Source organism: Vanellus vanellus (assembly GCF_965231255.1).
Source record: "Vanellus vanellus genome assembly, chromosome: 6".
Classification (NCBI taxonomy): Eukaryota; Metazoa; Chordata; class Aves; order Charadriiformes; family Charadriidae; genus Vanellus; species Vanellus vanellus.
The window spans coordinates 28,243,666-28,256,931 of NC_138911.1; the positions used below are offsets into that span (position 1 = coordinate 28,243,666).

At 48.9% G+C, this 13,266-nt stretch overlaps 1 protein-coding gene across 1 annotated transcript in view; it reads right to left on the reverse strand.

Annotated features, from left to right (window-relative positions):
* Nucleotides 1–290: 290 nt before the first annotated feature.
* The window catches only part of CREB3L1 (cAMP responsive element binding protein 3 like 1), a gene marked incomplete at both ends in the record, with an annotated part of 44,176 nt that continues 31,200 nt past the window's right edge, over nucleotides 291–13,266 (reverse strand). The window contains 8 exons of the mRNA XM_082485884.1: nucleotides 291–327; nucleotides 729–975; nucleotides 1,447–1,567; nucleotides 5,626–5,725; nucleotides 8,106–8,174; nucleotides 10,067–10,125; nucleotides 10,930–11,079; nucleotides 12,309–12,466. Of these exons, the coding sequence (XP_082342010.1) occupies nucleotides 291–327; nucleotides 729–975; nucleotides 1,447–1,567; nucleotides 5,626–5,725; nucleotides 8,106–8,174; nucleotides 10,067–10,125; nucleotides 10,930–11,079; nucleotides 12,309–12,466 (941 nt within the window). The remainder of the gene's footprint in view (nucleotides 328–728; nucleotides 976–1,446; nucleotides 1,568–5,625; nucleotides 5,726–8,105; nucleotides 8,175–10,066; nucleotides 10,126–10,929; nucleotides 11,080–12,308; nucleotides 12,467–13,266) is intronic.

Sequence of the window (13,266 nt, forward strand, 5' to 3'; positions counted from 1 at the left end):
CCAAGGTGAGCCCACACCCATAGGGTAGTGCTCATTTAATCAGGAGGTAAGGCCAGGAGGAAAGGGCATCTCAGGGCTTCACCAGACATTTATTGCTGGTTCTGGCAGTCCTGCGACTCCCCTCAGAGAGATCAGTACTAACAGAGGGGCATGGGGAAGGGGAGGAGCTGAACCCAAGGCCAGTTTAGGAGTGTCTGAATGCAGCGTCCTCTCCCTCCAAGTCCCCTCAGTTGCTTGGTGAGGAGGGAATCCTGCAATCAGACAGATGAGGCCTTGAGGTCCAGCAGCTGCTACAAGTATTCAGCTGTCTCACTGGAGCTTGTCTCCCTAAGGAAAAGAAAAGAGAAGACATCAGTCAAGGTTCATTGCTGCCCTCTATGCAAATTCACCTCTCTGTGTGCCCAGCTGGTTAGCACTGAATAGGATGAAGCCCTTCCCCAAGGAACTGAATGACCAGAAAGCCTGGGACCACCTGAATCACCCAGTCCTCCTCAGGTCTATGCCAGTGGGACACTGCTTTATGGAGTCCCAACCTTTTGCTCCAGAAAATAAACTTGATCTTACACTCCCTGCCAGCACTGGCCTTCTCCAGCCACTGCTCTTTAGCTAACTGCCTATTGAGGGCAGCTCAGCTGTCCTTAGCTTGCAGCAGAGACGACATGCCTGCTGCTCACTCCCAGACATCATGCTGTGTTTTGGGGCTTAGGGGGTGGCCCCCACCTGCTTACCTCTCATGGAATTGCTCTTTGGGGTGGGCAGGAGTTGGGTCAGTTCGGTTCTGGTCAGGACCCTCCAGCTGGGATTTGCTCAGATATTTGGCCGTCTCATGGGTCCTGGCCAGATGAGGCCTTCCCTCCTCAGACTGCCTTTTTTCGGCCTCCCACCCCTCAGGATGGTCCATGGTTAGGAAGGAGCTATAGCTCTCTTCTAAGGAGCCAGCACCCTCATCATAGAAAAGGAGGCTCCGTGACTGAACTGGAAAAAAGAAGAGCATTAGTTAACAATGAGGACGAGGTCTCTTGCAATGGGTGTGCATCATGACAGTGGTTTCAGCACGTGGTCTCCCAGCTATGGCCATGTCCATATGTAACTGTGCAGGAGGCCTGCTCTGCAGCATACCCGCCTCCCCTCAGCTTCAGGAGGCAAATGATCCCCCGGACACACAGCCTCTTCAGAAGACAATCAGTCTGCCCTGGGACTTTTCCCTCATGTTCCTTCCTTTTGCACTTTTCATGGTTTTGGACAATGGTTAGCAGAGAATGACAACAGGCCCAAACAAGATGCTGTTATCAGCGTTTGTACCACTGACAGGTCAGGAATCTCACCTTGCCAGAGCCCAAACATACAGGGCTCTGAGGTGTGGCTGCTACCCCTGAACTGCGAATGTGGAGAGAAGAGCTGGAAACGGTTTGACAGGGTGAAACAGAGGAAGCACATTAGACTCACTCTTGCTAGTTGTGTAAATGTCTGGTGCTGGTGTTGCTTTCACTGTCTGTGATGCTGAAGAGAACTCAGGGAGACAGGGCATCAGGGATCCCAGGATCAGAACAAAGCAGAGTGCCAGCACCTAGAGAGGAGATCAGCACAGGGTTAGTGCCGCTAGCCATGAGGAAACACTCCCCCCCTACAGCACACAAACATGAGGCTGTGTCAGAACATGTCAGGCTGACAACTGGGTTGCTGTGGTCGCCCAGGGAGGGAAAGGGCTTGCACTGCTAATCTCTGCTGCAAATCTAAGGAGGGAAGTCAGAAGCTTCCTCATGTTGCTTTATTTGAAGTATTTCTGGTTCAATGGTGAGAACTTGCCCATCCAGATGATGAGAGATGGTGGAAGGCACAGCTGGGGAACAAGTTGAGAAAGAGGGAGGCTCAAGAAAAGGGATGAACTCTGCCTTGACCAAAGGGAACCTAACCAGTGGCTCAGCAGGAGCTGTAGTGGGCTTTAAGAAAACAAGTTCACTGGGACAAATCCGTGAGGTACCACAGCACATAGCAAAGTGAAGCTACTGTTCCTGTGAGGACAGAAATGACAGCAGAACTGTACCCACCTAATATCTGATAGTAAGGATAGAAAGCCCAAGGAAAGGGTTAAATTTATGCTTGACATGCATGTTTCCAGGACCATGTGTCCACACCTTCTGCTGTCAGCCAGACCAGTCAGAGCTACTGGGCAGTGATAAAAGGAGAGAGGCAGATGAAAGCTCCCTGGAAATCCCCCTTTGGTAGGCCTGCACCTGTCTGCAAATTCTGTCATGCTAGTAAAGCTTCAGAGTGAGATGCCAGTGCTGATTGTAAGGGACTCGATAGAGTTTAGGGAACTACCAGAACAGAGCAAGAGGGGACACATGGGAAATGATACAGGGCCAAATCCTTATTACATGAATACCCATGTGCTGTGGGTGGTGTATAACTAACTGGAGCCAGCTCAGTGCTCAGACTGAGCGCGTCAAAAAGGAAATGCATCTGTTGGTGATTTCTACTACTTATATATAAACTAGCTAAGTTTGACCTGTGGGGACACCTGTGGGGACAGCCAGCAATTGCTTGACTGCTTTTCAGAATAGCCCCTTATTTCGGGAGAGCCATGCCTAAGTAACACACAGAAGCTGGTACATCAAGGTAATTTTGACCACCAGTGGATTCCAGGAGATGTGGAAGATCAAGTAACAGTACAGGGATACTATGCTATGTAAAGAGAGATTTTAATTGTCCAGACTCTTCATGGATGGTTTTAAAGCAAGGAAATTAAATATGGGCAGCATGAATGCCGTCTAAGCACATCATATCAAAACCACAAGGCATTTAGAACCCTTATTCCACAAAAACAGGGGAAAAAATTAATTCTGAATAGATGTTGCTTGGAATTATCACAGGCAAACACACAACTTCCAGAAAAGGGAGCCAGCCCTGTGAAGCTTGTTCTTCTCTTCTAAAACAAACAGGCTGTGAAAGAGCAGTATACTTAACGTTTTGCTTTAACATGGCTTTCAACTGCAGCTTTGGAAACCAGCATTGGTTTTACTCTGTTTTGTTTCAGGTTAGCTCTGATTGATGCTCTGATTTGTTTCCAGTTTAAACTCTATAACACTTTATAACAATAACTCTTCGTTTGCTCTGAGTACCATTCATCTCACAGCTTTTGACCATCTCACCATTTTGACCTCTTAAAAAGCGAAGGAAACTAAACTAGAGGAAACTACTGCAAAACAAGTTGGAAAGGTAAAGGCAAAATTAATAAGAAAAAAAAGTCCTGAGAGCGTAGTTATCAAATGGTTCACTGTCAAACTGGGAGGAAGTAGCAGATGGAGTAGCAGAGACATCCGTTATGGCTCTGGCAAGATTCAACATTTTTAAGCTTGACTTGGATGATGGACTGTATCAAGTCTACAGATGGGAGAGACTACAAGCAAACTGGCTTTTGGTGAGGATTCAAATTCAGAATGATCTTGACCATGAAGAGAAGCAGTCCAATAGAACAGCGGGCAGATCCATACAGACAAATGCCAAGACCTGCTGAGACCTGCGAGGTGGCAGGACTCATTAACAGAGGAAGCACGTCAGCAACTATGTGGCCAGGCAGCTGCTCTACAGAAGAGGATCTGGGAGTTAAAATGGAGCACAAGGTGGGCACAATTTGGTGTCACATTGCAAAGGGCAAATCTCAGCCCAGGCAGCATGAACTGGCGTTCTGGCTGGCTGGCTGGCTCTGTACCAGCCGTCAGGTGGAACACTGTGTCCAGCTTTGGGCCCTGTACTTCCAAAAAGATGCAGGGCAATCGGAGAAAATCTGGAAGAGAGCTCTGCAAACAAGCAGTGATTCAGTAACTCAGACTGAAGAAATCATAATTTAGCAGAGCAGACTGAAGCGAGCTGCCTGAAAACAATACTTTTCCAGTATGTAAAATGCAGCTGCACAAAGGGAGGGTAAACTGATCTTGCTTACACTGGGCAGAAGAAGTTGTAACAGGCTTCAGCCGTTGCAAGGAAGATTGAGATGAGATAGTGAAAAAGCTTTATGTGGAAAAGACAATGAAGCACTGGAATGGTTTGCCTGAGGGGGCTGAGGACTGCTCATCACTGGAGACCTTCAAGAGCTGGCTGGACAAATACCTAGCAGGAATGACACAGGACTAAAGAAGAAGGGTACACTGCTCCACTCCCATCCTACAAGGCATGATGATTCTACATATCTGTCGTGATAAGGAGTGCTGTATTTGAAAATGGAAAACGGGAACTCAGAGGCCTATGAGAGGAACTGGCCAAAGATAGAAAAGCAAATTACAAATTCTTGAAATGCTTCAAAGCTCGGAAGCCTAAGAGAGTTGGTGTGTGGGCTGAGATGCCATGGAACGAAGGGAGCAGCAAGAAGAGATAAGACATTGATAGGATGCTAAATTAGGTATTTTATCAGCCCATAGCACAGAGGATGTCTGGAAGGCACCTCTTCTGGACTTGCTCTTTCCAGGTGGTAGTGATGAAGAATTTTGGAGCCAGGGGTGCTCCGATGAACTGCTGCATTAAGGAGCAATGAGTCACTGGGCCCAGCTGGGCCACACCCAAAAATGTGGAAAGAACTTGGGAATGAAGTCACAGAACAGCCAACAGAAAAAACACTCATTCATTAAAATCTGGTCTGACGTGGGGGCAGCAAAGAGCAGCAAAAGTTTGAGCAGGTTTTGAAAGGAGAAAGTGCTGGGAATTACAGAGTGGGGCCTCTGGAACCAAGGAAACTGACTGAACCAAGAGTGAAAAACAACCCTCAGGACACTGAGGGTGCTGAGGAAGTGGGGCAAGCACCTTGCCATTTGTTTGTATTTCATGTCTGTTAACAGTACGGAAGAGATATAGATAACTAACTGACAAATTTGTCCCAAGCAGCTACTATGACAATCCTGCAAAGACATCACAGGGTTGAAGGTTATATTTTTATCATGGATCGGAAACCTTCCCACTGGCAAAAAATGAGATGAAGAATAAGCAACTGACTCTATTTATGGCCACACACTGGCATGCCCTAAAGCTCCACAGTGAAGCCAATATTGTTTAACCATGATCCTTCACTATGAGAAATGAGAGGCAAACAGGGATTACCAAAACCAACAGACAACCCCGAATCATTTTGGTTAGGCAAAAGGGCAAATGGAGAGAATTCCATCTGGATTTAACAAAGGCTGATGTGCAGGCATAGCAAGAACAGATGCCATTTCTTGCTGATAAACACATGGAAATGCCCACTGGGAGGAATACTTGAACTGTTCATCCGCCCTGCTGAGTTAACCATTAAGTATTACTAACTCAGGAAAAGAAAACTCTGCCCATTATGATGGAAGCTCATTGAAGATTTTTGCTGAATGGCCAATGGCTAATGAAAAGCAAACAAAGTGCTGTTTTGCCCAAAGAACAAGACAGTGAAAATGCTGGAATTATTATAATGCTGTTGCATAAACAACTGACATTACCAATGTACATATGACACAGGGCCCAGTTCTGGTGACTCTAACACAAAAGGAGAGAGCAGATGTAACTGGCAATAGAGCCAGGCAGCAGGGAAGAGGTCAGAGACAGGCAATCAACAAAGCTGTCTGGAGAAGCATGGCCCATAAGGAAGATGAAAATGAAGCTCACCATTAGGCAGGTCCCAGTCTGCGTGGAAGCCATTTTGTAAGGTCTGGAGACTTTCCCAGCTACCAGAGCCTGCAGCTTCTGTAACTGCTGGAGCAGAGTCCTGGGATAGGAAACAACCCAAATCAAAACTTGATAAGGACGTAGCAGTAAGTGATGCAAGAATACCACTACCCTCCTCATATTTTACCCTGATTTTCCCTTCTTGTGAAAAAAAGTATCTTCCCTCTTGCTATATCTTGCCTAAGTTCTCTGACCAAACAGGCTTAGGAAGCAAGAAACAAAAAAGGGTGAGTCTGAGATATAAAGTGTGCAGAAACTGTGGGAGGAACGCCCCAAGGTGTTGAGGTAACACCCTCTGTCTCCTCACCAGTGGGTCCATCACAGCCTTCACTGCAACTACCCCCCATTATGAATACTCCCATTCATTTAGGACTCCTGGGTGCCTCAAAGCCCAGCCAGTCATCTCTCAGAGCAATGGAGAGGCAGGCTACCAGGAAAACCAAGCTCTGGGATGGAGGCAGAACTTTGTAGTCAGGTCAGACCTTGAGCACAGGCCTGCCTGCTCCCACTTCACTCAGACACATGCTCTGCAGCTTGACCTCTGCCCCAAACCATATGGTGGATATGGCGGAGAGAGAAATAAAAAACAGTTTTGATCCCCTCCAGCTTCTTCAGTCTTGGCAAACTCTGCAGAGGGATGTGGGCAAAGCCAAATCTTGAGTTCAGCAATTAATTCATTCTCTGGCTGCCCCAGCTGGAACACATGCTAAGGTCTCTCTGCCCTGTTTAACTTAACATGGGTATCAGCACACATAAACACAGAACAGTGGTAGGTGTGTTACCAAGAGCCACCAAATCCTTCACTGGGCTGGTGAAGAAATCTGGGATGAGGGAGACTACAGAGCACACAGTTCCCAAAGGCTGCAAATTACTGAAATGCAGACTAGTGAGTGTTTCCCCCTGGGAGCACTGACTGTTTTACACAAATATGTTTGAGCTTTTATAAAATGCCAGATCCTGGAGCCAGGAGATTGCAGGAGAATCCCAGCTTTATCTCTTTCCAAATCCTCTTCTGCTCCTTGTACATGTGGAGAGAAGCACAGAGCATCCACTGGCAGTGCTCAAAACCCAAACCCAATTAGAAAGAACACAATTCATATTTTGGGAAAAAATTCTCCTGGCTTTTAGGCCAATCTCCTGATTTTGCAGGGTGGGGCTCATGCTTTTTTAGCAGCAGGGGCTGCCTGCATTCCCAGAGAGGCTGGGTGGCAGGCTGTGCCCTGTCCCTGTGAATGAAAGCAGCTGGGCAGCCGTGTCACCAGCAGATGGGAGGATTGGCAACTCTCATACCTCAGCCAGACCATGCCTGAGAGTCCCTGGTCCTGGCAGCAGTGGCTGGCCTGGAAGCCAGGGCCACAGCACTTGTGTCATGGATGGAAGGAAGGAGTGTGAAAGAGCCTCAAAGAGTACTCCATGAGCTGTAGTGGCAGCAGAGGGGTGGGTGGGGGGATTGGCTGCAGTTCTCCACTTCAATTTGAGCTCGAGGTGGTAGAAACAGGCCTATAGAAATGAGCTGCTCCCTCACCAGCCCTGCAGCTGACCCTGCCCTTGCTCACACCTATTGTACCTAGTAAGAGGGAGCAGAGCTGGGCCCTGCTCCAGCTCCTGCTGCCCATCCCCACTGCAGGGGTGGGAATCTTCATTATTTGCTTCCAAGGAAGCAAATTCCCCTGGTGATCAGTCAACCAGCTCTGCATATTAGGAGCACAAACGCTCACCAGATTCTTGGGCAAGGGAGCCAGGGGCCTGCTTTGGGGCTGTGGGAGCAGCTTGCTTCTTTCAGATGAGCAGCAGCAGCAGATGGGAGGGTGATACTTCAGGATTGCTTTGCAAGGGGAAGAGGTGGGGCAAGGGCTGCGATACCACATGCACAGGGAGTTGCCCTCGATTTGGTGAGAGCTGGTGGCTACCTTTATTAAAGGAATTGGCTTTCCCTGTATTCACCAGGTCTGTTCAGCTTTTCCTCAAGAGAAACCTGAAACAGCTACATTATGCCCAGGGCCTTGTATTCCTCCAAAGAGCCCAAGAGCAGAAACAGTGGGTCTGAGAGGTTGGTGTGAGGGGCGGCCCTCAGTGCAGCTGCCTTGGAGACAGGGAGAGGCCTGGAGGGCTATACGGAGGGCAGCATGAGCCCAAAGGGCTGCAGGGAGAAGGAGGATGAGATGTGAGAAATGCCTTCCCTCCCTCCCCTCGCTGCGGTGCAGCCTGGCTGTCCCAACACAAACATTCCAGGCTCGCTAACCAAACCCAGCTGCCTCGCTGCTGCCACGGGCCGAAAACCAGTGCCTCGCTGAGCAGCTCCTGTCTCTCCAGGAGCTGGGGGAGCCTGTCTTTCTCTTCTCGCCCCCCTGCCCCAGTGGTCCTCTGGCATCCCTTCCTACACACCCCACCCACAGAGGGTCAGATCTAGCCCCTCTTACCTGTTTGCATTTTCTAAGGTCTCCACTTTTTTCCAGAGTTCATTGTTTTCTGTTGTGTATGTCTCAACCCTGCAGGAATAAAACCCATAGCCAGTTAGCTACAAAGGCCCAACAAATAAAGCAAATGCAGTCTTTGCCTCTCTCGGGGTGTGGAGGCTCAGTGGCCCCATCCGTCACCTGCAGATATGGTCCTAGAGCCAGATGTCCCTGACCCATCTGGCTGAAGCCAGCCCTGACAGACCAGGGATGAGATTGCAAGTGCACAGTTATGTGCGACATTTCCCAGTTCGGGCTTTCCCGAACTACTACTGGGAGAGCCAGTAGCACCCGCTTACAGGCAGGTCAAGTCAGAAGAGTCCCAAAGTTATGCAGTCATTTCTATCACTTCCAAACCTCCCTAAGGAGCATGGAAAAGGAACAGGGGGACAAATTCAAACCTCTCCCACTGAGGCTGAGAACCTGCCCTGGCTGTGCGCCCCACGTATGAAAACCAGGCAGGCCTGTGCAAATACTGGGCCAGCTCCGACTGCAGGCACTTGAGGGCAGCAGAGAACCTGCAGGCTCCCTCCCACTGCTGAGGAAGGGAAAGTGGTTAGGCTGCAGCCGGGACCAGGGAAGGGGGAACCTCTCCAGGCTCAGAGAAAGGCAGGCCAGGGACACAGCCTGATCCTGCTGGAGGTTTCCAGCACAGCCTCCGAACCAGGCGTTCCGTGTAAAAACTGGGTTTGCAGCAAAGGTATCAAACTGAACGGTGAAGGGCCCAAGTACAGGTTTTGACAAACCAGCTCTTAGAGAAAGCCAAGTTGACCAAAGACTTGTTGCATTAAAAAAATTCACTGAATGCTACTTTTGGTTCACATTTAAACCTGGCATTGTTTGAAAGACATCTGTCACAGCAATGCACTAGCGTAACAAACCACTGAGTATGTACAGGCACCCCAGCCATGTCTGGGGAAGAGGCCCCACCACAGAAAGCCTTGGACCTGTCACTTGAGCAGGGCCAGCGAACTCCTCAGCCCTGGCTTGGAGGATCTGGGTGTTAATGTGGGACATTAGCTGGAGGTGATGTGCTCTGATGCCTGGACACACATACATGCACGCCAAGATGCTGCTTATGGAAGGGCATGAGAACCTGAAGGTGCCTTGAGTAATCTGTTTTCATTCAGCATTTCTACGCACTTAGAGAACATAAGCAAATAGAATCGGGGAGAGGAGTTAATTAAGGTTGGGTTTGGGGGTTGTTTTTTTCCATTTTGCTGATCTCAGGTGGTGTTAATAACAGGGAAGAAGATGGTATTTAAACAGAAATGTGTATTTGCACCTGGATCCCAGCATTTTTCTGTGCCCGGGAATGCCCATCAGGGGCTGCTAGTACAGAGGGGATCACAGGATCAGGCCCTCAAGAGTTGTTTTCTGCCATGTCAGTGTCATATGATGTCACCTTAGGCTTATGCCTGCAGGACCTCAGGGTTGCAAGGAGAAAAACAAAGCTCATGCGGGGAACGGTGGAAGGGGAGGGAGTGTGGGGAATAACTGCAGTGCAAGGTTTTTCTTGCTATCAAATGCTTGTGTGTCCGCTCTCATGGGAATAGAGGAGGAAAAGCCATGGTCAGTGCCCCCAGAGGGCCTGCTGCATATGGGACAGACAAAATAGAAGCAACTGCTAATGGGGAAACACGACTCTTACCCAAAATCCCAACTTGTTGGCAGCTAAAATGGCCTGTGTTCTGCAGGGGACCAGCCAAACTAAGCAGTTGGAAACACAAGGTTTCTAGAGTAATTTTTATCCTGCAAGAGGATTTCTAGGAGGGAGTAGGGGCAGGAACCCAAACCAAACTTCTGTGCAGCCAGCCTTGCAAGGAATTGTACTCTTTGAGCAATTCAGAGACAAAAGCACTAGAAAGGGGGGCTGTGCATGGACAGGGCTCCTTTTTCAAAGGTAAGAACGAGAAGAAACTTACTTTTTCTCTAGACACTCCACATATTCTTTCTTCTTCCTGCGACTCTCCTGAGCAGAGATCTGTGAGGGGGGCAGCCAATCAGAAAGCAGTCAGTATCATAAGCCTCTAGACATTTCTTTGTGGCTCCCTCATCTTGTCTGTTCCCTGCACACACAGCACCCTAAAGGTAAATGGGGAAGTCGCCTTCCAATCTGCCACTCTCGCTGGTCTCCAGGCCAAAACTGGGAGGGGTGGCTGCTGTAGGTACGCAGCCTTCTTTGGCCTGTAGGCCACAACCATTTGTTGCAATATGCCTGACCCTCTTGCTGCTGAGAGCATCTTTTGGGTTGCTTTGAACTCCTCTGACTCACATGGGTATGTGTGTGGCCATCTGGGCAGATTCTGCCCCGGACCACTTCTGAGTCACTGGGTGACTAATTCAGGGTCTCATAATTTCTCCCATGGGATGCTTTTTAATCAGAAGTCTAAAGTCTCACAGCCTCTGCCTGGCTAATGGGCTCTGTGCATCACCCATCCTGCACCATGCAATGGCTCTTGTTTCCCTGCCCCCACAGCAAGGCCTGACCAGGCTGGTTTGTCTGATTTGTGATGCCTTAGCTTGTGGGCTCCATCCCAGGGCACACACTCCCAGGATCTGGGCTGGAAGCCACACTTCCCAGATACAGCTACATGCACAGCATGCATGCAGGATGCCTCATGGCACCATTTCTGTGGGTTGGAAGACTCGTACCAGTGTACCAAAGGCAGGATACCACCTTTTCTGAGCTGCACTGCAGCTGAGGATGCGAGGGTAACTATAGCACTGGTCAGCTGAGGATGCTCTGGAATCATGGGAACTGCATGGTTACATTTTTTGCAGTCACCTTGTTCTTGATTTTCCTCCTGACCCTCTTCAGTGCTTTCTCCTCTGCTTTGGTGAGGGGCAGCTTGGTAGGAATGGGGTAGCCCTCGGCAATCAACGTGCGTTTCTCCTCTTCAGTCAAGAGCAGCGGGCCAGAGGTCCCTTGTAACTTCTAAAACACACAGAGAGAAGCCATCAGCATTAGCAAGGTGTTCTGTCCCAGTGAACCTCCTTAAAGCCTTGCAGAGCAGCAAGGGGCTTATCCTGGTTTGAGTGACACAGGACTAATTTCTCTTCTAATACTTGGGAAGACTGCACTTTTAGAAGACTCTAGTGTCTGAACTTGTGAAAATATTTACTTTATAGACAGCTATGGTGTGTGGGTTTCAAGGTCTCGGTGATTTTGAGCTCGCCAGGTGCACAGATGAGGAGAAGTGAGACCTGAGCACTTGACCCAAGCTGGCCAACAAGATTATTTCATACCACAAGCGTGGTATTCAATAGAAATTAGAAATTTTGCTGAGGTAGTCTTCCTTGATGGCTGCCATCCTGAGAACTTCTTGCCCCGGTGCCAGACCCCTGAGCCCTTCTCTTCCTCCTGAAGCCACAGTGCTCGCAGTGTCCAACATTTGCTGTCCACTGCTGGGAGTGCACAGCTTCCTGCTGATATAGTTGGTTGAGTATAATCTTTGTATATTTTGTATTGGTATTGAGATCAATATTGGTTCTTTAGTGCTATTAATGTTAATTATCTAATCTTATTCTATTAAATTTGTTTATATTTCAAACCCCGTGTTTCCTTGGTTTTTCCTGATTCCCCTTCCTGGGTAGGGAGGGGTCATTGGGAATGATTGTCTAAATCACAATAAATTATTATGGGTTTCTCAAACCATAAGAGGGCTCAGTATAAATAGGTGCAGGGTAGTGGTCTCTCCTGCTCTCAACCTGATCCTGGGGACACAGCTCAGCAGCTGCCTTCGTCTTTTACTTGCGATGGCATCTGCTCCTTCATAGTGAGGCTGGCTACATGCTTGCATTGTGCACTTTTGGGCAATGGTTAAAACACAGTCTGGTTATGGGAAATCTCAGTTATTCCTTTTTCTTCCGTTAACCTCCTCAGAAAGTTCTCCAGTGCATAGGCCACTTCCCAAAGTATGGGGTGAAAAACAGCACTCGCTAAACCAAGGTAGCTTCTGATAGGCATTGGTGCCTCTCCTCACTCCTGTGAGCACTATCCTGTCCCCACACCGCTGTGCAAGGACATCACATTGCCTTTCCAGAGCATTTCAGCTTGGAAACCTTAACAAGGGCAGGATCCCCCACATGAGCCTTGGAAAGCCTCCACACCCATCTGACTACCAAGGAGCCCTGTGTCCCAGTGACATCCTGCTGCCGCCTTACGTGTGGTGCTGTGAGGAGAGGTGAGGAGGAGATGGCAGTTGAAGAGCGAGCAGCAGGTCGGGCTGGGCTGGAGGGAGGCAGGGACCGGGGGCTCTGAGATCCATCGCTGTCGCTGCCATGGCTGCTGGGTGGAGTTGGAGGCATCTGCACCAGATCATCTACTGAGAAATAAGATCACGTCAATGGCTCTCATTGCCTGGTTGGTAATTGTTGGTATGGGCATAGCGCTCTGAGTAGCAACAGGAAAAGGCATTGCTGTAACACAGGACTTAAAGGAGAGGGTGATGAGTCTCACAAAACAGGGTGCAGGTCTGAGAACAAGGCTGGACTGAGCACTGCCCAAGACAGAGATGAGGCTGACCTTGAATTTGCTAAACTAGGAACTGCAGGAGTCAGAGAGACACCAAAGGCATTTACAAAGCCGTAAGGTACTCCGGTGTCAAGCAAAATGGAGTACAAAGCCTGTGATGTTTTGCTTCACACCCTGTTCACAAGTACAGGAAGGTCTGCAAGAGAAGCTCTTCCAAAAGCACCACAGGGCTTACACACTTGCCAGCACACTTGATCCAAAGGGGCTCCAAGTCACTCAGTTGCCAAGCACTTGAAAACTGTCCCCACTTTGTACTGGAGAGCCCTGGGGGCCTTAATGGAGGTGGAAATAAGCCTAAGGAATGTCTCTCTGGGGCAGTGGGAGTTCCTATAGCGCTTTCATTTGTGCATCGGCAGATTTTCAGATGCTTGGGTTTCTTTCAAATTAAACTGGATCCTGAATTTCCTGACTTTCAGATGGTTGTTTTTGGATAACACTGCAGTCCCTCTGAGGATTTTAAAGGCACTCTTGCATATTTCCAACTCTGAAGTAGCCTATTTTGCCTGGGAGTCCCTGTCTGAACAATTCTGTGCGTAGCTGTTGGTCCAGACACTGATCTGAGTTGGAATGGTCTGTGCCCCAGTGCTA